We start from the raw sequence: 25,052 nt of genomic DNA on the forward strand, positions 1-25,052 counted from the left end.
TGATATGATGATATATGTATGTTGTGTAATAATATATATGACTCTAAGTCCATCCAGTGGCCCACTGGCAGGAAGATGTTCCTGATGACTGTGGCCCTTTCTAAGCTCCTGTCATTGCACACATTTACATTGTGGTACTTTATTCCTTGCTGTTTTATCCTGTTCTCTTGTTCTGTTTTATAAAGTTAAGTGGCAACCCCAGGTTTTCTCCATCTGGAGGGCTAAAAGCTATGGTGGATCTGGGCTGCGGATCTGTGTAGACCTGTTAGTTTGGTGCTGCCTGGGAGCCCTGCAAGTAAGAACTTGAAAGAAGCACCTTTCCTCAGGTGCATCAAAAGAAAGAGCATCAAAAGAAAGTAGGCTTCTGAGAAGATAAAGGGTCTGAGTTTGCAGTGATGCCTCTTTATCCAATATTTGTTGCTAAAAAGAAGGCACCATACAAAGATATTCTGCATCCTGCCCTCTCTGTGTGCCCCTCATCTTTTTATTTCAAAGGACAACGGAAGTCACCGGCTCAGTGTTTCCTAAACTTCAATTTATCACATCTCTTTTTGGGTTATTTTGGGTCACATCCATCAGTCATAAGATTTGCTTAATAATTTTCTTTAAATTTACTCACATTTTAACTTAAAATATAATTAAGAGGAAACTTTAAATCACATGGGTTTGACAACCTAGTTGTACTATGCTGATACCATTAAAAGACAGTGCAATTGAAATGAAAAGAAAGTCTATCTATGTACCATCTAAAGCCACGTACTATGCATTCTACACTTAGGGCAACGCTGGCTCAAGTAAGTCAGTAAGCAGAAGAACTTAATTCATTAGGAAGAACTCGGTGAACAAAGGGAGATAAGGGAACTCAGTCACTAACTTTGTCAGGAATGTGGATAAACTATTATTTTAGTGAGAAAATTTAAAGCCATTGAGATCTAACGGCAAGAACCTCCATTATTTGAATTTTCAAAATCTTACTATGATTTTTAAAAATATATGAATTTTTCTGCTCTGACTCTGCTAGCTGGCTTTGGATCTCTATCTTTTTCTGGATGCAAAGCCCCTGCCTCACTTCTCCCTTTAGTGTGTGAGGTCTGGGAATGCCCAGCCTGCACTCCTCCTTTTCCCTTCCTTTGCCTTCAGTTCTATGCCTCCTTCACTTCATACACCAGGGACTGTCTTGTCCCTAATCATTCTCTGAGAGGAGTCCACCCCATCACATTTTCACCCCACCTCTCTAAAGTCTTCGTTTACTTTAGAAAACACAAGCTGAACACCAAGGCATCAGGCCAGGACGTGCTGTTACTTTTCCAGCAGCCAGCTCAGCAGATTTGGGACCCCGTTGCTAGACTTCCCTAGGATCTTTGAAATGGGGTGTTTTGTGTTTGTTTATTACATTTTCTAGCTTAATATTAATCTCCACTATCTAACTGGAGGCTGCTGCCCAATGGAGACTGATGTCCTTTTTTTTAGCAAGACACAATTGGATTCAAATGTCACTTAAATGACCTGAGAAGATGCCTCCTGTGTTGAGCACTGTCCTTTGACAACGTTAGCATCGATTCCTTTATAACAGTTAATTAGTGAGTGGCACCGCATCCCCTTCGTGAGGAAGATGGACGCCATGAGTCCTTAGGGAGCTATGCCTGGCTGTGTCCTATAGGCTTTAAAGGAAGCATTGCACATTCACTTTCTTCTGCTTGGGATCTGGTCTCAATGGGAACCAGAATGTTCCAGCTTCCTCACTAGTCACCTAATTTCCATTTGCAGCTCAAACAATTAGAAACAGATTTCTGGAACTGGTTCCTTTTTTCTGAAGAAAAAACAGAACACCACCAGCGCCTACTTACCCTGGACTAACCCTCTGTGCCCAGGAGGCTGACTCAGTTCTGAGCTCTCCCGAGAGCAAGTGTTTGGCCTAAAGAAGGTCAGAATTCTTTTTTTTTTTTTGGGGGGTGGGGTAGGAGTTTATTAATTATTTATTTTTGCTGTGTTGGGTCTTCGTTTCTGTGCGAGGGCTTTCTCTAGTTGTGGCAAGTGGGGGCCACTCTTCATCGCGGTTTGCGGGCCTCTCACTATCGCGGCCTCTCTTGTTGCAGAGCACAGGTTCCAGACGCGCAGGCTCAGTAGTTGTGGCTCACGGGCCTAGTTGCTCCGCGGCATGTGGGATCCTCCCAGACCAGGGCTCGAACCCGTGTCCCCTGCATTAGCAGGCAGATTCTCAACCACTGCGCCACCAGGGAAGCCCAGAAGGTCAGAATTCTTTATATCTGGAGCCACCTTGATAGAATCCCCCAGACTCAGCTCAACCTTGTCCCTGGTCAGTTCTGACTCTTCTAGGGGAGCTGAGCCAGTGACTCTGTGGTCTCTACAGCCTGACCCAAAGCCCATGCATTGGGCAGAAACTCCTCAGTTTCCCTGAGCTATGTGGGGTCTGTCACAGCCCCCAAATCTATTTTTTTTTATAGACAATCCCCTCCCAATTCCTATGGAGGGGATTAACAGTAGTTCACATCTTCCCCAAACTCCTCCTTGACACAATATTAACGCTACTACTACCCATCTCACGTTCCCTGATATTTCTGCCTCCTTAGATAGAGGATTAACCTCAAAAAACAGATAAATGAATTACTTACTTGGTTCCACAATCAGGCGAGTTCCTTTTCCAAAGATGAGCCTGTCTCTCTTACAGCGCTTGAGAGCTTTCCAAATACCTCAGCGGTGTTCCCACCTTTCTTCTTCCTGTCATCTTGAGGATAGGAGGATCTTAAGGGTTTGGTTCTTTGAAAGATGGCACTTGATGCTCATCTAACTGGTTCGTGATGATATAGTCAATTGCAGATTCGCAATTGCTTTTGGGTTTGCTTTTGGGAGGTTGTAATCTTGAGAGTAGGTAGGAGCACACACTCCTGTGGTGAACATTTCCAGTATAGGACACTTCACGAAGTTCTTGGAATGGTTGCTTTCTGTTATTTTAGACTTTTCTCACTTCCTAGACGCACACCTAACTCTCAGTCTTAGAAACCAGGTGTTGCCAAGGGGATCGGTCTTGGATCCATGACTATTCCAGAGTCAAGGCATTCACAGACCTCCGGGCTGCTTTAAGTCAGATAACATGTGGCATACCAATGGTGACAGGGCAGCATGAAGCACCAACCATGTATTGGGGATTTATAGTATATTCAGTGTTAGAATGAGCAACTACTACTGGTGATGGCCTAAAAACAAATCCCTCTCTTTAGATTCATCTTCCCAAACTGCACAGCAAAGCTCACAGGCGAACCTCTCTAGGAATTTTGATTCAGAAATTCCATAAGATTCCTTTTTGCCATAGAAACCAAGACAAGGATAGTTTTCGAGAATCACCTTTTTGTATTCCTCAAATACGGTTGAAATGCCAGTTTCACTCAAGAGAAAACAGCAGTGAGAGAGAGAGGCCAGCAACTGGGGGTCACCTCTCCTGGTTCGGACAACTTTTTGGCATCCCATTTGGGTCACTGAGCAAGGAAGGACACCTACTTGCTGTGTTAGTCCCCGGGGCATGGTAGCCAGGCTATGGATTTCCCAGGGAAATGTCACTTTGACCCCTGCAGTTTTTGTACAGGTCTCTGTGGGTTTTGTATCACTGTGCGTATCCCACCCACAATGCTACAGAGCTTTATAAAAACCTCCCTTTGGTTTTGCCCAATGTGGCCTCTGAGAACTACGGGGCCGGATGTTTTCTCCAAGTCATGCTCCAGCAAGATCAAAGGGATTTGGCTTAGTTCAGGGGAGGCTGGCCTGGGTGCTTCTGTCTGAGACTCTTTTGAACCCCTGGCTAGATCTGTCCTGGAGTTTGTGACTAGAACAGGTCAAATCATGATGTCTACTCCCACTGTGCTTTCTGGCCAGTCTACTCTCATATGGTTTCCCACAGAGGAGTTTGCCAGACCTGAATGTCTCAAGTGGATTCTACAAGTTGTGGTTGGCAGAAAATGTTTGTGGGCAATGTAATTTCTCCTGTCACCTGCTAAGCTCCTGAATCACCTCTGTCTGCCCCACTTTGCACATGGAGGGTGTTGTGTAATTGACAAAGGGCTTTCACATAAACGTAGAATTTTATCCTCTCCATTGACTCTCTGGTTGTTAAATTGAAAGTCAGTAGCCCATATGCTGGTTTATGTGACTTGGAAAAGGTGACCTACTGGGCAAATGCAGTGGCAGCTCCTAGGGTTCTAGTTGGCAAACAGGTTACCTTTGTGAGCTTTATGAAAGGCTTCCCTTTCTCCAGCTGATGCAGCCTCATACCAGGGCCTTGGCTCGGCCCGCAGAGCTCAAGCTGAATTTTAGCCCCACTTGTCCCCTTGGCCGAGAGCTGATTATTATAGATGCTAAGCCTTAGGGGGACCCCAACTAAGGGGTTACTTGCTAAAATTTATGGTAGCTCTCCATTATGCTCAGGATAAGATGGTTTGGAATACAGGCTTTTGCTTGCCTTCCTAGGCCTACATCTTGTACTTTTCCATTTGCTCCCTTAAACTCAGTTGCCTTGAACTACTTGCATCCTGAAAGTGCCATGTTCTTTTATATCTCTTTACTTTGCCCTGTGATTGCTTTTGCTGGAATGCCCTTTCCTTCTTCAGTTCCCAATTTTGCCCCTAACCCTGCTCCTTAGATCTTATTGATTTCCTGATCTGAGCTTAGCTGTTGACATCCCTGGGAAGTTCTAAATGAGTGCCAAAGACTGTACTGGGTTAGATGCACCCCTTTCCCTGAATCTTCTTGCATCCAGTGCTTATCCCTATCATTGCTCTCAAAACCCTTTTCCTTTGTTTTCATTAGATACAGACCCTTGAGAGAAGGGATTTGTCTTGTTTATCTCTGTCCTCTGTGCCAGCGCAGTGCCTTATTGAGTGAGTTCTCAGAAAGTGTCTTCTGAAACTATTTTAAGGATGCGGTATCTCATATTCTGAGAGGATAAACTGGGAAGTGACCGGTCCATGGCTAGAACCCACATCTTCCCAATTCCTAGTCCCTTACTGTCTCTGGCCCTGGGTGCCCTATGGAATACTACCTTGCATTTGTTTAGGAGAGCATGGCATCATTAATTGTAAATAATTAGATTTTTAACATTAGCCTGAGTTAAGCATCATTGGGAACATAAATTTGTTGTGATTTTCTCCACACCATGAAATATATTCCAAAGGCAAAGAGAAATGAGTTTCATGTTGTCTACATATTTGGAGTATTCAAACCACATATCTGGAGTATTCAAATCAATATGTTGTATACATATTTGGAGTAATGAAGGGTCAACTGTGCCTCTAGAGAAGCATCCTAGGATGTCACAGCTGCGAGAACCCTCAAGGATCATATATTTGCTCCCCGATATGTTCAGATGAAAGGGTGTAGAAAGATCCAGAGAGGTTTTGGAACTGGCCAAGGCACCCAACTTCAAAAGAACATACAAGAACTCAAGTATCCCAATTCTTAGTTCAGGAATATTTTTTTGTACACTTGGCAGATACCAAGTCTTCTTTGTTCCTTTATTCTGACATTTGTAATTTGAAAGTCTGGGTATCCTCTCAGTCCTCCAGCTGATCTCCTTCCCTGGAGTGGCCTTAGAATGGAAGCCTGGCATTTTCTTTCTTTATGTGGCTTTTCATTGTTGTAGGATATGCTCTTCTGTGGGAAAGGGGAGAGGCAGGCACAGGGTGGGTTTATCCTGAAGTTCCCCTCTTCCTGGAAGGAGGCTAGGTCATTTTCAGTGCCAAATAAGTGCATTCCCAGAAGGGATCAGAGGACAGGAATGGTGTGTGGAGACTGAGTTTACCATGGTGTTGTCTAATCCTGGGTGGGATCAGGCTTCCTGCCTGGATATTCAGAGCACTTGGGAAAATTTATGGGATGCCAGGCCAAGAAAAGAAATAGGGATTGGACAAGGGCATCCTAGAGCTTTTAATTTTGTGATTGTGGACTTTGAACTTGCTTTATTTATCTTCACTGCTTGCTCCTGATATTGACATGTACTCTCTGAAGGTTATAGACAAACTGCAGTGGATTCAAAGCTGATACCAAGCAGTTGAAAAGAATTCAAACCACATACAGGGAGGAACAGCTAGAAAACTTTGGAGAATATAGACCAAAGGATGGGAGGTGTTTGATCATAGTCTTCAGATAACCATCAGGGTAGAGCTGGTTTATTCGAAGACAACTGGATTCACATGTATACTTATGCCTTCTATCTATTGCAATATATTAGTTTGGTTGCAATATATGAGCAAAACTTGGCCTTATACATACAAACATGTAGTACAAAAAGGTAGGTTAGTCTCAATATGAAACCTGAAACCGTGTTAATGGACTTACCATATTCTTTTCTATTAAAATCCTTTGGTCTCGCTTGCATTTTGGATGGAACTTTCACCCATGCATGGTTTTGTAACTTTACCCATTGGTCTTCTGAGAAATAATTGGCTCTCTGTGTTAGGCAACTTGCGTGTGTTATCACATTACATTATACAATATCTAATATATCATAGTAGTTAATATGATCACCAATATCTTTAAATCAGAGCACTATTTAAATACTGGGGAGCCATACAGCTCATGGTAGCAGATACAAATTTCCCAAATTGTAATTTTTGCCTGAAAGCTTAGATTTTTATTATTAGCAACAATGGTCCATTGTTTTTCTTGATGTGCAGGCTCAGTTCATTCATTTTCAAGAAAATGCCTGACAACTACCCAAATTTGATTAACCATGGTTTCCCTGCCAGTCATTCTGTTCAGCAAAATGGTGTTTCATGGAAAAAGTGGCTAGGTCAGCCTGTAACTCAAACGATTGCACAAATATTTTGCCTTGAGATAATATAATAATTTGGAATGCAACAGAAGTGCTTTATGTGTACTTCCACTTTTGTCACACAGAATACTAAAAAGACATATACTCAAGAGTGGAGATTTAATAAAATTAGTACTTTTACTGCTTTTTCAATGTTACGGACTGAACTGTGTCCTCCCCAAATCCATATGTTGAAGTCCTTACCCCCAGTACCTCAAAATGTATCCCTTTTTTGGAAATAGGGCCTTTAAAGATAAGGTGTAATGGGGCCATTTGGACTGGATTAGAGTGGACCCTAATCCAGTCTAACTGGTGTCCTTATGAGAAGAAGAAATTTGGGCACACAAAGAGAAGAGACACAAAGGATTTGCACGCACAGAGGAAAGTCCATATGAGGACACAGAGAGAAGGTGGTCATCTCCAAGCCAAGGAGGGAGGGATAAGGAGAAACCGACTCTGTGGGCACCTTGATCCTGGATTTCTAGCTTCAGAACTGTAAGAAAATAAGTTTCTGTTGCTTAAGCCACCTGGTCTGTGTTATTTTGTTATGGCAGCCTTAGCCAACTCATATAGTCAATAACATTTTTAGGAGAAACTGGCTTTTTTTCCCCCCTTGCAAGTATAGAAATGAAGGCTATATTGACCACTAATACAGAATTGAGGCCTCTGCCTTGATTCATGATGAGGGACCAGGAGCTTTATCCACCATTGCTTTTACACCATCAGGGCAATGTCAACACAAAGAAAAAGGCAAATATTCTTTTGATATTATTATGGAACTAGTTCTGACATCGCAGACTCCCTGAAAATGTCTTTGTGTCCTTAGTGGGCCATGGGCCATTCTTTGAAAACCACTGTCCTAATCTATGTGGTTTGTGCTGCCAAAGCTGCAATGGCAGCAGTCAACCCAGGCTTTCTCTACTGCTTGACCACTCTCTTCTTGTTTGCTAGTGATTAGCAAATCAATTATATCATATGCTTTAACTGATAGATGAATAAGTGGTCAGAAGCCATTGTGAGCAGTAATTTTCCAATTCCTTAAAAAAGATGAAATTGTCCTAAATACTTTTGTGGACTCTCTAGAGTCAAAGACCATGGACCTGTATGTCCTCTGCCTGGGGATTGTTCTCCTTGGTGGTACTCAGTGTCTCAGATGCTGGATCCATGAAGTTGGTGCTTTGGGGACAGTGGGAAGGCTCAGGGAAGGCCCAGAGTCTGACTATATTATGTTCAGTATCCAAACTATATTTCTGCAGCAAAACTTCAACCTTTCCATTAAAAATAATATTTCTCGTTTAAGTGACAGGTAGTTAGGAAGGTGATTTGAATTTTTGGCAAAATGCTAAAGGGGAGGAATAGATCGACTGGGCTTTCGTGGTTAATGGATCAAACAATATACTTAGCAACTGGACTGGAATTAAAAAAAGACCAGGCTTTTGATCTGAGACCCATATAAAGCCCCAAGCATGGATAAATCTTGTCAAGTTCCCCTCAGTGAGGAGGCCCCCAACACACTTTGGCTTTTGTCAAAACCTTCTCTTACCTTCTCTGTGATGCTCACCCTGCTGAAGGAGAAGTGAGCTTGCCAATCCACTGACTGGAGTCTTTGGTACGTCTGTAGAAGTCTGGCTCTGCCCCACCTCCACACAAGTGGAAGTCTGGATTTTGAGCTATTATCATTATTTCAGATCTTGAAAGGCAGTGATTTTAAGGTACACCACTTATGCCTCTCCAGTTCAAGATTGTTCTTGAATAAGAACAATCCAAAACGTGGAAAATCATCACTTGCAGTTTTCTCATTAATTTTATGTATGTAGGCAGTGACAGAGTCCATTGTTGTCTTAGAAATATGTCATATGAACACACAGTTTTAATATCTTTAAATGTCTGTGGATTCACGGTTTCTTTGAGCTGAGCAGTATTCATCAAGAAATCATGCTGATTTTCAAGAAACATATTGTATTTCACTTTTTCACTGCTTAAACTTGCTGTAGACCTCTTGACCACTTAATGGCCAAGAAATGAAAACATTAAAAATATTTTTTTATAAAGCTTTTGAAATATTAGGGAAAAAGAGGGGAATACAATCAATATCTTGGATTCATCATTTAGATTTAACAATCTTTAATGTTTGTCATATTTGCAATTTATTTTGTTCAGGTATTTAAAATAAATAAATTACTTATTTATTTTTTATTTTATTTTATTTTTTTACATCTTTATTGGAGTATAATTGCTTTACAATGGTGTGTTAGTTTCTGCTTTATAACAAAGAGAATCAGTTACACATATACATATGTTCCCATATATCTCTTCCCTCTTGCGTCTCCCTCCCTCCCACCCTCCCTATTGGTCACAAAGCACAGAGCTGATCTCCCTGTGCTATGCGGCTGCTTCCCACTAGCTACCTACCTTACGTTTAGTAGTGTATATATGTCCATGCCTCTCTCTCTCTTTGTCACAGCTTACCCTTCCCCCTCCCCATATCCTCAACTCCATTCTCTAGTAGGTCTGTGTCTTTATTCCTGTCTTACCCCTAGGTTCTTCATGACATTTTTTTTTCTTAAATTCCGTATATATGTGCTGGAATACGGTATTTGTCTCTCTCTTTCTGACTTACTTCACTCTGTATGACAGTCTCTAGGTCTATCCACCTCATTACAAATAGTTCAATTTCGTTTCTTTTTATGGTTGAGTAATATTCCATTGTATATATGTGCCACATCTTCTTTATCCATTCATCCAATGATGGACACTTAGGTTGTTTCCATCTCCAGGCTATTGTAAATAGAGCTGCAATGACCATTTTGGTGCATGACTCTTTTTGAATTATGGTTTTCTCAGGGTATATGCCCAGTAGTGGGATTGCTGGGTCATATGGTAGTTCTCTTTTTAGTTTTTTAAGGAACCTCCATACTGTTCTCCATAGTGGCTGTATCAATTTACATTCCCACCAACAGTGTAAGAGGGTTCCCTTTTCTCCACACCCTCTCCAGCATTTATTGTTTCTAGATTTTTTGATGATGGCCATTCTGACTGGTGTGAGATGATATCTCATTGTAGTTTTGATTTGCATTTCTCTAATGATTAATGATGTTGAGCATAATTTCATGTGTTTGTTGGCACTCTGTATATCTTCTTTGGAGAAATGTTTATTTAGGTCTTCTGCCCATTTTTGGATTGGGTTGTTTGTTTTTTTGTTATTGAGCTGCATGTACTGCTTATAAATTTCGGAGATTAATCCTTTGTCAGTTGCTTCATTTGCAAATATTTTCTCCCATTCTGAGGGTTGTCTTTTGGTCTTCTTTATGGTTTCCTTTGCTGTGCAAAAGCTTTGAAGTTTCATTAGGTCCCACTTGTTTATTTTTGTTTTTATTTCCATTTCTCTAGGAGGTGGGTCAAAAAGGATCTTGCTGTGATTTTTGTCATAGAGTGTTCTGCCTATGTTTTCCTCCAAGAGTTTGATAGTTTCTGGCCTTACATTTAGGTCTTTAATCCATTTTGAGCTTATTTTTGTGTATGGTGTTAGGGAGTGATCTAATCTCATACTTTTACATGTAGTTGTCCAGTTTTCCCAGCACCACTTATTGAAGAGGCTGTCCTTTCTCCACTGTACATTCCTGCCTCCTTTGTCAAAGATAAGGTGACCATATGTGCGTGGGTTTATCTCTGGGCTTTCTATCCTGTTCCATTGATCTATCTTTCTGTTTTTGTGCCAGTACCATACTGTCTTGATTACTGTAGCTTTGTGGTATAGTCTGAAGTCAGGGAGCCTGATTCCTCCAGCTCCGTTTTTCGTTCTCAAGATTGCTTTGGCTATTCGGGGTCTTTTGTGTTTCCATACAAATTGTGAAAGTTTTTGTTCTAGTTCTGTGAAAAATGCCAGTGGTAGTTTGATAGGGTTTGCATTGAATCTGTAGATTGCTTTGGGTAGTAGAGTCATTTTCACAGTGTTGATTCTTCCAATCCAAGAACATGGTATATCTCTCCATCTATTTGTATCATCTTTCATTTCTTTAATCAGTGTCTTATAAATCTCTGCATACAGGTCTTTTGTCTCCTTAGGTAGGTTTATTCCTAGATATTTTATTCTTTTTGTTGCAATGGTAAATGGGAGTGTTTTCTTGATTTCACTTTCAGATTTTTCATCCTTAGTGTATAGGAATGCCAGAGATTTCTGTGCATTAATTTTGTATCCTGCTACTTTACCAAATTCATTGATTAGCTCTAGTAGTTTTCTGGTAGCATCTTTAGGATTCTCCATGTATACTATCATGTCATCTGCAAACAGTGACAGCTTTACTTCTTCTTTTCCCATTTGGATTCCTTTTATTTCCTTTTCTCCTCTGATTGCTAGGGATAAAACTTCCAAGACTATGTTGAATAAGAGTGGTGAGAGTGGGCAACCTTGTCTTCTTCCTGATCTTAATGGAAATGCTTTCAGTTTTTCACCATTGAGGATGATGTTGGCTGTGGGTTTGTCATATATGGCCTTTATTATGTTGAGGAAAGTTCCCTCTATGCCTACTTTCTGCAGGGTTTCTATCATAAATGGGTGTTGAATTTTGTCGAAAGCTTTTTCTGCATCTATTGAGATGATCATATGGTTTTTCTCCTTCAATTTGTTAATATGGTGTATCACCTTGATTGAGTTGAGTATATTGAAGAATCCTTGCATTGTTGGAATAAACCCCACTTGATGATGGTGTATGATCCGTTTAATGTGCTGTTGGATTCTGTTTGCTAGTATTTTGTTGAGGATTTTTGCATCTATGTTCATCAGTGATATTGGCCTGTAGTTTTCTTTCTTTGTGACATCCTTGTCTGGTTTTGGTATCAGGGTGATGGTGGCTTCGTAGAGTTTGGGAGTGTTCCTCCTTCTGCTATATTTTGGAAGAGATTGAGAAGGATAGGTGTTAGCTCTTCTCTAAATGTTTGATAAAATTCGCCTGTGAAGCCATCTGATCCTGGGCTTTTGTTTGTTGGAAGAGTTTTAATCACAGTCTCAATTTCAGTGCTTGTGATTGGTCTGTTCATATTTTCTATTTTTTCCTGATTCAGTCTTGGCAGGTTGTGCATTTCTAATACTTTGTCCATTTCTTCCAGGTTGTCCATTTTATTGGCATAGAGCTGATTGTAGTAATCTCTCATGATGTTTTGTATTTCTGCAGTGTCACTTGTTACTTCTCCTTTTTCTTTTTTTTTTTCATTTTTTAAAATGTATTTTTATTTTTATTTATTTTTATTTTTTTTCATTTTAACATCTTTATTGGAGTGTAATTGCTTTACAATGGTATGTTAGTTTCAGCTTCACAACAAAATGAATTAGTTATATATATACATATGTTCCCATATCTCTTCCCGCTTGCGTCTCCCTCTCTCCCACGCTCCCTATCCCACCCTCCCTATCCCACCCCTCCAGGCGTCACAAGCACCGAGCCAATATCCCTGTGCCGTGCAGCTACTTCCCACTATCTATCTACCTTACTACGTTTGTTAGTGTGTATATGCCCATGACTCTCTCTCGCCCTGTCACAGCTCACCCTTCCCCCTCCCCATAACCTCAAGTCCGTTCTCTAGGAGGTCTGCGTCTTTCTTCCTCCTTTACCCCTAGGTTCTTCATGACATTTTTTTTCTTAAATTCCATATATATGTGTTAGCATACGGTATTTGTCTTGTTCTTTCTGACTTACTTCACTCTGTATGACAGACTCTAGGTCTATCCACCTCATTGCAAATAGCTCAATTTCGTTTCTTTTTATGGCTGAGTAATATTCCATTGTATATATGTGCCACATCTTCTTTATCCATTCATCCAATGATGGACACTTAGGTTGTTTCCATCTCCGGGCTATTGTAAATAGAGCTGCAATGAACATTTTGGTACATGACTCTTTTTGAATTTTGGTTTTCTCAGGGTATATGCCCAGTAGTGGGATTGCTGGGTCATATGGTAGTTCTATTCGTAGTTTTTTAAGGAACCTCCATACTGTTCTCCATAGTGGCTGAACCAATTCACATTCCCACCAGCAGTGCAAGAGTGTTCCCTTTTCTCCACACCCTCTCCAGCATTTATTGTTTCTAGATTTTTTGATGATGGCCATTCTGACTGGTGTGAGATGATATCTCATTGTAGTTTTGATTTGCATTTCTCTAATGATTAATAATGTTGAGCATTCTTTCATGTGTTTGTTGGCAGTCTGTATATCTTCTTTGGAGAAATGTTTATTTAGGTCTTCTGCCCATTTTTGGATTGGGTTGTTTGTTTTTTTGTTATTAAGCTGCATGAGCTGCTTATAAATTTTGGAGATTAATCCTTTGTCAGTTGCTTCATTTGCAAATATTTTCTCCCATTCTGAGGGTTGTCTTTTGGTCTTCTTTATGGTTTCCTTTGCTGCGCAAAAGCTTTTAAGTTTCATTAGGTCCCATTTGTTTACTTTTGTTTTTATTTCCATTTCTTTAGGAGGTGGGTCAAAAAGGACCTTGCTGTGATTTTTGTCATAGAGTGTTCTGCCTATGTTTTCCTCCAAGAGTTTGATAGTTTCTGGCCTTACATTTAGGTCTTTAATCCATTTTGAGCTTATTTTTGTGTATGGTGTTAGGGAGTGATCTAATCTCATACTTTTACATGTACCTGTCCAGCTTTCCCAGCACCACTTATTGAAGAGGCTGTCCTTTCTCCACTGTACATTCCTGCCTCCTTTGTCAAAGATAAGGTGACCATATGTGCGTGGGTTTATCTCTGGGCTTTCTATCCTGTTCCATTGATCTATCTTTCTGTTTTTGTGCCAGTACCATACTGTCTTGATTACTGTAGCTTTGTAGTATAGTCTGAAGTCAGGGAGCCTGATTCCTCCAGCTCCGTTTTTCGTTCTCAAGATTGCTTTGGCTATTCGGGGTCTTTTGTGTTTCCATACAAATTGTGAAATTTTTTGTTCTAGGTCTGTGAAAAATGCCAGTGGTAGTTTGATAGGGATTGCATTGAATCTGTAGATTGCTTTGGGTAGTAGAGTCATTTTCACAGTGTTGATTCTTCCAATCCAAGAACATGGTATATCTCTCCATCTATTTGTATCATCTTTAATTTCTTTCATCAGTGTCTTATAAATCTCTGCATACAGGTCTTTTGACTCCTTAGGTAGGTTTATTCCTAGATATTTTATTCTTTTTGTTGCAATGGTAAATGGGAGTGTTTTCTTGATTTCACTTTCAGATTTTTCATCCTTAGTGTATAGGAATGCCAGAGATTTCTGTGCATTAATTTTGTATCCTGCTACTTTACCAAATTCATTGATTAGCTCTAGTAGTTTTCTGGTAGCATCTTTAGGATTCTCTATGTATAGTATCATGTCATCTGCGAACAGTGACAGCTTTACTTCTTCTTTTCCAATTTGGATTCCTTTTATTTCCTTTTCTTCTCTGATTGCTGTGGCTAAAACTTCCAAAACTATGTTGAATAAGAGTGGTGAGAGTGGGCAACCTTGTCTTCTTCCTGATCTTAGTGGAAATGCTTTCAGTTTTTCACCATTGAGGACGATGTTGACTGTGGGTTTGTCATATATGGCCTTTATTATGTTGAGGAAAGTTCCCTCTATGCCTACTTTCTGCAGGGTTTTTATCATAAATGGGTGTTGACTTTTGTGAAAAGCTTTCTCTGCATCTATTGAGATGATCATATGGTTTTTCTCCTTCAATTTGTTGATATGGTATATCACGTTGATTGATTTGCGTATATTGAAGAATCCTTGCATTGCTGGAATAAACCCCACTTGATGATGGTGTATGATCCGTTTAATGTGCTGCTGGATTCTGTTTGCTAGTATTTTGTTGAGGATTTTTGCATCAGTGATATTGGCCTGTAGTTTTCTTTCTTTGTGACATCCTTGTCTGGTTTTGGTATCAGGGTGATGGTGCCCTCGTAGGATGAGATTGGGAGTGTTCCTCCCTCTGCTGTAATTTGGAAGAGTTTGAGAAGGATAGGTGTTAGCTCTTCTGTAAATGTTTGATAGAATTCGCCTGTGAAGCCATCTGATCCTGGGCTTTTGTTTGTTGGAAGATTTTTAATCACAGTCTCAATTTCAGTGCTTGTGATTGGTTCATTTATGTTTTCTGTTTCTTCCTGGTTCAGTCTGGGAAGGTTGTGCTTTTCTAAGAATTTGTCCATTTCTTGCAAGACATTTTATTGGCATGTAGTTGCTTGCAGTAATCTCTCATGATCCTTTGTATTTCTGCAGTGTCAGTTGTTACTTCTCCTTTTTCATTTCTAATTCTATTTATTTGAGTCTTCTTTTTTTTCTTGATGAGTCTGGCTAATGGTTTATCAATTTTGTTTATCTTCTCAAAGAACCAGCTTTTAGTTTTATTGATCTTTGCTATCGTTTCCTTCATTTCTTTTTCATTTATTTCTGATCTGATTTTTATGGTTTCTTTCCTTCTGCTAAGTTTGGTAACCCTCATTTTCAATAATCTAGTTGAGGAAGAGGGGGGACTTACTTTATATTACAAAGAATATACTATATACATAAAATATAGTTATGTACATGTAGTTATATGTATGTATAAAGTTTTCATCATATATACATATCATAATTTTAAATAATGGAAATGTCACATATGGATATATTCCTTAAAGCAGTTTTTACAATAGGAGAAATGTAGACGTTGCCCAAATTCTCCATCACACAAGAACTGATTGATCCATAGCAGGTTCCTAAGTACAGTATTAATGTAGCTCATTAAAAATACTGATTACTGGGCTTCCCTGGTGGCGCAGTGGTTGGGAGTCCGCCTGCCGATGCAGGGGACACAGGTTCGTGCCCTGGTCCGGGAAGATCCCACATGCTGCGGAGCGGCTGGGCCCGTAAGCCATGGCCGCTGAGCCTGCGCGTCCGGAGCCTGTGCTCTGCAACGGGAGAGGCCACAACAGTGAGAGGCCCGCGTACCGCAAAACAAAACAAAACAAAACAAAAACCAAAAAAAAACCTGATTACTAAAAGTATCAAATAAAAAAATATGGAATTGATATTATAATGTTAAAACAGATGAATTGTGTATATGGAGTATGAGTACATATAGAGTATGTACTTTGAAAAGAAAACTGGGAAGGAATATACCCAAATAGTAACTGTAGTTGCTTTTAGGTGTCAGTTGAGTTTTTTTCGACATGGAATATTGTAATGAATTTTAAGGAGAAAAGAACTCAGGTCATTGAATTCTATCTGCCAACCATGCAGACAACCTTCCTAGTGTAGTCATCCACCTGAACTCACTCTCTGATAAGGATGTTTGTTTCTTGGCTGAATAATGTCAACTACGGAAAACTATTCTTGCTATTAGATTAAGTCACACACATTTAAATTTTATATTTCTGTTGGCCACAATTCTGGACCTCTTTCTGAACACAAGAATAGAAGTGCCTGCTTAGAGACTCCAGATTCTCTTTGTCTGATCCACACCGAATCTCCAAACACGGAGAGAACAAACTTCCATCTCTCGTTTTGGGCAGTGTCCTCAAGCTTTGAAAATTCTGCCACGGTTGCTTTAGTCTTTAGCTCATGGCTATTATATCTATTAAATACAATGTTCCCTCCCTCCCACCCCAAACTTAGAAAACCTAAAGCCTCCATCTATTTCCATTCTTCCCTAAATTAGTATGAACTAGTTTCAGGTCATTTCTTGATACCAGGTTTTGAAGGGAATAAAATAGAAGCATATGAGGGATGTGATGGGGAGGAGGGTCCAGGGAAAAGGCCCAGAAAGATGAGAACAAGGAGCCGTGGATGACCTACTTTACAGTTTGCAGAGGGTTGGCAGCTGCAGCCTCCCTTAGCTACTGCCAAGGCTTTGGATCATTCCAGCTACAGTGAAGCACTTTTGTTTATTGGTGTGGAAACTGCAGGATTCAAAGATTCTGTACTCCATGAATTCTCATATTTTCTTTCAGAGACACTGAGAAAATACACATTTTAATACTGACCTTTACATTTGCTGGGGAGATAAGGTTAATATCAATTCAAGTTTTAAATACTCCGAGTCTACAAGAGTATTTTCCCTGGTACTAATGTTTTTGTGTATTTCCTTATACTTTGTCCATATGCTTCCTATTTTTCTTAGCTTTATGAAGTAGGCAGTCCACAGAAGGGACTATTTTCTTGGGTCACAAAAGTGGTAAAAGAAATCTACAGACTTAGGGAAAGCCAGGATACAGTCTCTTGCAGAGAGTTGCAGTACAAGGACATCCTTGTAAGGTCTGGCACAAGCTAGCAATAACATTCTCGGGAGCAGAATCTCCAGCCCCATTGACCTGCATGTGGAGAAAGGAAAGGTCCTTCTGCTCACAGCTTTGAAAGCCCATCCAGTGTGTGATCACCTCATGGATTCAGAGAGTGAGATGGGTAAGGTCAGTGATTTAGGAAGGCATTGTATCAAAGTTTTGGATAGATCTGCAGGCATTTCTATGGTACCTGTAGAGTTGTAATAACTACTTTCCAATAATTCACTTAACTTTCAGTCTCCTAAACTTAGTCATGACTCAGGATCCTCAGTTCTCAACAGGAAGCATTAAATCTGTGAAGATGCTCAGGAGAAAGTCTCCCAGTCTCTCTCTTTGGGCAGGTGTCAGGTGATTGATGGGATCACAAGTATGGGACTTTCTCATGCCCTGCCCTGGTGAATGCTTCCTGGGTAGTTGGTGGTTGTGCCCCACATCTGTTGTGAACTGGCTCAAAGCCAGCAGCTTTTGTTCTCTGAATAGGAAAGGAACTCAAATGTGGGGTGTCAGGGGGTACAGGAACCACAGAATGTGGTTATTCTGGGTTTCTGGTGCCTCATAAGTAAGACATTATTAGGTGGGTGGTGAGAAGACTGAGTCAGCAGTGGACTTGAGCAGTTTCCCAGCACCCAGGTTCCATCCATCCCACCACTTTCCACCTCTATCTTAGAATATGGGCTTTTCCAGGTTTACTAGCCAATGTATATAGTTAGGTCTGATTTCTGGGATCAGTGTGATGGCGTCAACAATGCTGAACCAGGAGATCCTCCTCCAGATGTGGTGGAGAACAGATGGCTTGGGGTGTGGAAGCCAAAAAGCAATGGCAAACACTCTATCCAGAGAGAAAGCCAGTGTAGGAAGAAAGTGTCTATTGTTTTTCATCTGTAAATAGAAGCTAAATAATCTTAGTACAAAATTGTCTTCCCTTTACACACTCATTCTACACTGATAGTTGAGTTATTAGTGTATGTAGGGTGGAGTCTCCATTTTCATCACGGAATTCTCCATATGTAGAACCTTTGTACAGGAAGCGGGAGGAATTATCCAAATGTAAAAATAGGGTGCATAAAGACCTGCTTTATACCTAGCTCTTGGATTCTGTGCTAGAGAGAGGGAAAGATTTTACTCTGGAGTCAGATTCATTTACTTTACTTTGAGTCTGAAGACTTGCAAAGACTATGTCTTTGTCCAGTTTATTTTTCAGTAGATTTGATCTAACATAAATGGTAGAATGAGGTGTGGTATCAGAGAACACAAGTAGCCGAGAGAGTTGGAGTTTTTTAAGGTGACAATGTTTCCTTCTTCCACTGAAGGCCTATGATCTGGACAGCTCCCATCACAGTCCATAGAACTGGTGCACTTGAGCTTCATACATCCATATATCCTGTAGAATCTGAGATTCAATTCTGGGACTTTCAAGGAGCGGTACGAACATAGCCCACCTTTTCCAATGGCAAATTCCAGTGATACAGTAGCTGGACCTGAATTTAGGTACAAACTTGCAAGTCTTTCTGAGTCAGGCATCTTCAAGTGTTATAGTATCATGGACTCAGCCCCAAATGCTTCTCTGGTGACAGATCTCTGAGAAAGTGTCCACAAACGGGGAAGGTGGTCCTAACTTTCCAGTCCTACATGGGTTGGGGTAGGACTGAGAAGCAAAAAACCGGAATAGGAAGGGACCTGTTTTGCGTCATTTTTCAGTTGAGATACTAATGTTCTGGGAAGGTTTATTGTTGGAAGGTGTAAAGCTCAGGGTGAGGGAGGCTGGGAGGAAGAAATGAGTGGTGGAAATTTTGTAGACTATCAACACTATGAGTAGATGTCAAAGAAGGAAATATGAATTTATAAAGTGGAGGCCTAAGTATCAAGATTAGAAAAAGATACTGAGGAACAAACGCTGCAGAAGAAACTGAGTGAGTAATTGGCTGTTAGAACAGTGACACCAAGAGCACGTTTTATGGTTGTTGTAGGTCCCAAGGTAGTCCAAGCTTGAGCTTTTTGCTCCCAATAGGTGCCTGGAATAATAGAGAAATGGAAGAGGAAATCTTTCCATTTCTCTGTTATTCCAGGCACCTATTGGGCTGAAGAAATTTAAAAAATTAACTTGTACATTGACCTTGTGATGAAACTGGAAAGCATAGCAAAGCCCTTTGGGAGTTAGCTTTAGAAAGGAAACACTGGAAAATATAAATACGATAGAACATTTGCAGGAAATTCCCTGCTTAACGAATGGTCAGATTTAAGTTTGGAACATGCAAGTTTCCATCAGAATATCGGTTACAACATTTTAATGAACTTGGGACTGGATGCCTTATGTGAAGCAAAAATGGCAGCTGGTATTTTGTGGGAGTTCAGTCAGGGAGTCATGGGAAAATTAGTCTGATAGTCATGGTAGCCAGGATGAGGAATTCAGGGGGAAATTCCACTTTTGCCCCTACAGTTTCTGTACAGGTCTCTGTGGGTTTTGTAGCAATGTGCTCGTAAATCCCACCCACAGTGCTACAGAGCTTTACAAAAACCTCCCCTTGGTTTTGTTCTATGGGGCCTCTGAGAACACCCGTCATAGGATTTTTCTCCAAGTCAAGCTTCAGCAATATCAGAGTCTTGGCTGCAGGTCAGAGCAGGCTCACCTGGGTGCTTCTTTCTCAGGCTCTTCTGCCCTGCTGCTGGGATCTGCCCTGGAGTTTGCAACTAGAATGGACTTTCAGAAATCATGACATCTTCTCCTATCTGTGCTTTCTGGCCAGTCTCCTCTCAGATGGTTTCCCACAGAGGAGTCTGTCAGACCTGAATGTCTCAACTGGGTTCTATAAGCTGTAGAAAAGTTTTGTGGTCAATGTAATTTCTGCTCTCACGTGCTATGCTTCCAAATCACCTCTGCCTGCCCTACTTTACACGTGGAGGGTGTTACAGAGTCGAAAAGGCTTTCATATAAACTTAGAATTTTATCCTCTCCATTGACTAGCTCGTGGCTAAATTCAGGGCCAGTAGTCCATATGTTTCTTGGTGTGACTTGGAAAGGGCAACCCGCTGGGGAAATGCAGTGGCATCGCCTAGTGTTCAAGCTTGGCAAACAGAAGGCACCTTTGTGAGCTTTATGAAAGGCTTCCCTTTCTCCAGCTGAGGCAGCTCCTCACCAGGGACAGCAGAGCTGGAGCTGAATTTTAGCCCCACTTGTCCCCTTGGCCGAGGGTCCTCGTGCCAGACACAACCTGTGAACCTAGGCGCAGTGGCTCTGGCCAAATTCAGGCCATGCTATTTATTTATATTCTTGTTGGACTTCTGATTTTTAACATCATCATACCCTTTTTGAAAACTTTGGTGATCTCAACACATTGGTCTTGGTTAGCCTTTGATCTGTGTGTCTATTATTATGAAAATAAAGAGATACACTGGAGTCATTGAAAGTACCCTCATGGAATGTTAACCATTAAAGGAGAGTGTGAATTCTTTTGCTGTTGTTATCAAGAGAGAGCAGGATTGAAAAAAGGTTGATCTTCACACTTTCTTTGGAGGATCTTATCTAAATCCATGGCTTAATTTAAGTATAACAATTTTCCTTATAATCTTGTGACAACTCCTTCCCACCCTCCATACAACTGTATTTCTGCTCCGTGAACTCCAAGCAACATCATCTCCACACACATGGTCTAACACTCTTTTGCTGATTAAAAAACTCAAAGAATGAATAGGAAAACTGGAGAAGCAGAAATGTTATTTTCTCAGTAACAGACAATGTAACAACGGATGGCTTGAGCAGAGAGCAGGAGAATGTGGACCTCATGGGGAGAGGCCAGTTGGGAATAAAACATTGAACTTGGACGGTTGAGTATGGCTGGTTTAGGTGCCAGTCTTTGAAATGGCAACAGGTGGGTGGTTAGCGTGTTGAATAGTAAATTCGGCTTCTGATGCACCCCTGTGAGGCCCACTGACTCCCTCCTAGTGCTGGTGCACAGACTTTCCCAAGCAGCCATCAGAGACTGGTTTGAATGGAACTAGCTTTAAGAAACAAAAAAGTTGGGAATGAAAAGGCAATTAAAATCTCGAGGAAACCAACACTTAAACTCTGCAATCTTGTGGGTCTGGGGCCGTGAATCTTACAATCCTGTGGCCATGGCAGAAAGTTTTGGGGTGCTGAATCCTGAGGAGAATGCAGCTGCTGTGTTTCCCAGTGCTTCACTCCTCCCTGTACCAGGAGTATCATCCAGGGACTTTGCCACGGGACTTTGCAGGGCCTCCACTCCAGGTGGGTGTACATCCCACTCCATTGACCTGGAGCGTGGCCGTGCATGGATCCATAGATTGTGGGTGGAGGTGACAGTGCCAGTTCTAGGCTGAGGCTCCACATGGCATGACATCATGGATTTCTGCCAGCACTCTTGAACCTTTGTCCTCTGAGGTGAGAAGAGTGTGCTCAGAGGGTCACTGCTGCTTCAGTCTGGGTCCCAGAACGAAGACATGTAGAGCAGCCCTGAATGCAGCCCACAACTTGAGGCCGAGTCCAGCTGGCCTGCTGACCAATGAGCAAAGGCAATATATGTTTGTTGTAAAGCAACTGCGATTTTGTGAATGTTTGTTATAGCTAATAATCACAGTAGAAATACCTGATTAATAAAGATGCTAAGCCTTGTGGGGCTTGACCTATGAAATTACATGCTGAAATTTATTGTAGCACCCCATTATCCTCAGGATAAGATGGCTTGGAGTACAGGGTTTTGCTTGCCTTCCTAGGCTATATCTTATCCTTTTCCACATGCTGCCCTAAACTCAGCTGTGTTGAACAACTTGCTTCCTGAAAGCTCCATGGTCTTTCATACCTCTTTGCCTTTGCCAAGTGATTGCTTTTGCCTGAAATACCCTTTCCTTCTTCAGTTCCCCAGTTTTGTCCCTAACCCACCTCCTTAGATCCTATTGATTTACTGGTCTGAGCTTAGCTGTTTTCTTCCCTAGGAAGTCTTAAATGGCTGCCCAACAGTGCACTGGATTAGATGCACCCCCTTCCCTTCAATTTTCATGGCATCCAGTGCTTATCTCTATCCCTGCACTCAAAACCCCTTTCCTGTGGTCTTAGAGAAGGAGTTTGTCTTGTTCATCTCTGTGTCCACTAGGCCAGCACAGTACCTCAATGAACTAGTGCTCAGAAAGTGTCTTCTGAATCCACTTTAAGATGGAGTATCTCATATTCAGAGAGGATGAGCTAGGAAGTGTCAGATTCATGGCCAGAAGCTACATCTTCCCAATTCCTAGTCCCTTGCTCTCTCTGGCCCTAGGTGTCTTGTGAAATACTACCTTATATTTGATTAGCAGAGCACAGCACTATTAGTTGTAAAGAATTCGATTTTTAACATTGGCCTGAGTTAAGCATCATTATGAAGATATATTTGTTGTGATTTTCTCCAAGCCATGAAATATATTCCAAAGCCAAAGAGAAATGAGTTCCATGTTGTCTACATGTTTGGAGTAGTTAAATCACATTCTTTCCACTAACATGAGTAATCTAGCATGGGCTGTGCCTCTAGAGAAGCATCCTAGGATGTCACTGTTGGGAGAGCCCTCAAGGATCATATATTTGCTCCACTATGTGTTCAAATGAAGGAGTCTAGAAAGATCCAGAGTGGTTTCACAACTGGCCAAGGCACCCAAATTAAAGAAACATACAAGAAATCAATACTCCAATTCCTAATCCAGTGATATTCTTTTGATACACTCAGCAAATACCCAGTCTTTGGTCTTCTATTCTGACATTGTCATTTGAAAGTGTCTGGGTATCCTCTCAGTCCTCCAGCTGGTCTCCTTCCCTGGAGTGGCCTTAGAATGGCCTGGGCAGCCCGGCCTTTTCTTCCTTTCTGTGGCTTTGCATTGTTGTATGAGATGCTCTTCTGTGAGAAAGGGGAGGGGCAGGCAGAGGTTGGGTTCATCCTGAAATTCACCTCTTCCTGGAAGGAGGCTGGGCCAGACAAGTGCATTCTCAGAAGGGACTAGAGGACAGGGATGGTGTGAGGGGACTGAGTTTCCCATGGTGTTGTCCAGTCCTGGGTGGGATCAGGCTTCCTGCCTGGAGACTCAGAGGACTTGGAGAAAATTTATGGGATGCCAGTCCAAGAAAAGAAATAGGGATTGGACAAGGGCATCCTAGAGCTTTTAATTTTGTGATTGTGGACTTTGAACTTGCTTTATTTATCTCTACTCCCTGCTCCTGATATTGACATGTATTCATTGAGGGTTATAGACAAACTGCAGTCTATTGAAAGGAGAATACCAGGCTGTGTGTGTATGTGTGCTTTTTAAGGTGGAACAGACTGTTGAAAAGACTTCAAACCACATACATGGAGGAACAGCTAGAAAACTTCGGAGAATATAGACCAAAGGATGGGAGATACTGAAGGTGTTTGATCATAGTCTTCAAATAACCATCAGGGTAGAGCTGGCTTATGCGAAGACAATTAGATTTACATGTCTGCTTATGCCTCCTATGTATTGCAATATATTGGTTTGGTGAAATATATGAGCAAAACCTGGCCTCAAACAGATGTGTAGTACAAAAAAGTAGGTTATTTGCGTTGTGAAATCAGAAACCATGTTAATGGGCTTTTCCTATTCTTTTCCGTTAAAGTCCATTGGTCTAGCTTGCATTTTGGATGGCACTTTCATCTATGCATAGTTTTGAATGATTATCCATTGGTCTTTTGGGAAATAATTTGTTCACTGAGTTAGGCAACTTTTGTGTGTTGACATATTTCTTATACAATATCAAATATATCACAGGAGTTAATATGACCTGTGATATATTTAATATTTTAAAATCAGAATAGTATTTAAATACTGGTGAGCCATACAGCTCATGGTGACAGATACAAGTTTCCCTAAACTCTATTTTTGCTTGAAAGCTTATATTTTTATTATTAGCAACAATAATCCATTATTTTTCTTGATGTGACAGGCTCAGTTCATTCATTTTCAAGAAAATGCCTGACAGCTACCCAAGTCTGAATACCCATAATTTGTCTGTCAGTCATTCTTTCAAGTAAAAAGAATGGAAAAAGTGGCTAGTTCAGCTTGCAACTCAAACAATTGCACAAATGTTTTCCCTTGAGATAATATGATAATTTGGAATGCAGCAGAAGTGCTTTATGTGTACTTCCACTTTTGTCACACAGAATACTAAAAAGACATATACTCAAGAGTTGAGATTTAATAAAATTAATAGTTTCACTGCTTTTTCAATGTTATGGACAGAATTATGTCCTCCTCAAATTCATATGTTAATTATCCTTATGCCTCATATCTCATGATATAACTGTATTTGTAGATATGGCTGTTAAATAGATGATTTAGTTTAAATGGCGCCATTTGATTTGTATTACAATGTACTCTAATCCAGTCTGACTGATGTCCTTATGAGGAGAGGAAATTTGGACACACAAAGAGAAGAGACACAAGGGCTATGCATGTATAGAGGAAAGTCCATATGAGGACACAGTGAAAAAGTGGTCATCTCCAAGCCAAGGAGGGAGGGTTCAAAGAGAAACCAGCTCTGTGGGAATCTTGATCTTGAATTTCTAGCCTCAAAACTGTGAGAAAATAAATTTCTGTTGTTTAAGTCACCTAATCTGTAGTGTTTTGTTATGGCAGCCCTAGCCAATTAATATAGTCAGTAACATTTTTATGTGAAATTGGCTTTGTTTGCCCTGCAAATATGTACCAACAAAGAATACAATGACCACTGATACAGAATCAAGGCCACTGACTTCACTCATGCTAAGGGACCATCAGTTTTACCCACCAAAGCTTTTGCAACATCAAGGCAAATGTCAACACTAGGATAAGCAAATATTGTTTTGATATTATTATGAAAATAGTTCTGACCTCATGGAAACTCCCTGAAAACGTCTTTGGGCTCCTAGAGGTCCATGGACCATCCTTTGAGAACCACTGTCTTAATCCATGGGGTTTGTGCTGCCA

At 40.9% G+C, this 25,052-nt stretch overlaps 1 protein-coding gene and 1 gene segment (V, D, J or C); both read right to left on the reverse strand.

Annotated features, from left to right (window-relative positions):
• Positions 1–25,052, reverse strand: part of LOC132518105 (T cell receptor alpha chain MC.7.G5-like) — a 357,885-nt gene that overhangs the window by 107,050 nt on the left and 225,783 nt on the right. The window lies entirely within an intron of this gene.
• LOC132518097 (T cell receptor delta constant-like) overlaps positions 1–25,052 on the reverse strand; it is a 57,984-nt gene that overhangs the window by 13,218 nt on the left and 19,714 nt on the right. The window contains 1 exon segment of the C gene segment in view: positions 2,634–2,682. Coding sequence covers positions 2,634–2,682 — 49 coding nt within the window.

Source organism: Lagenorhynchus albirostris, chromosome 1, assembly GCF_949774975.1.
Source record: "Lagenorhynchus albirostris chromosome 1, mLagAlb1.1, whole genome shotgun sequence".
Lineage (NCBI taxonomy): Eukaryota > Metazoa > Chordata > Mammalia > Artiodactyla > Delphinidae > Lagenorhynchus > Lagenorhynchus albirostris.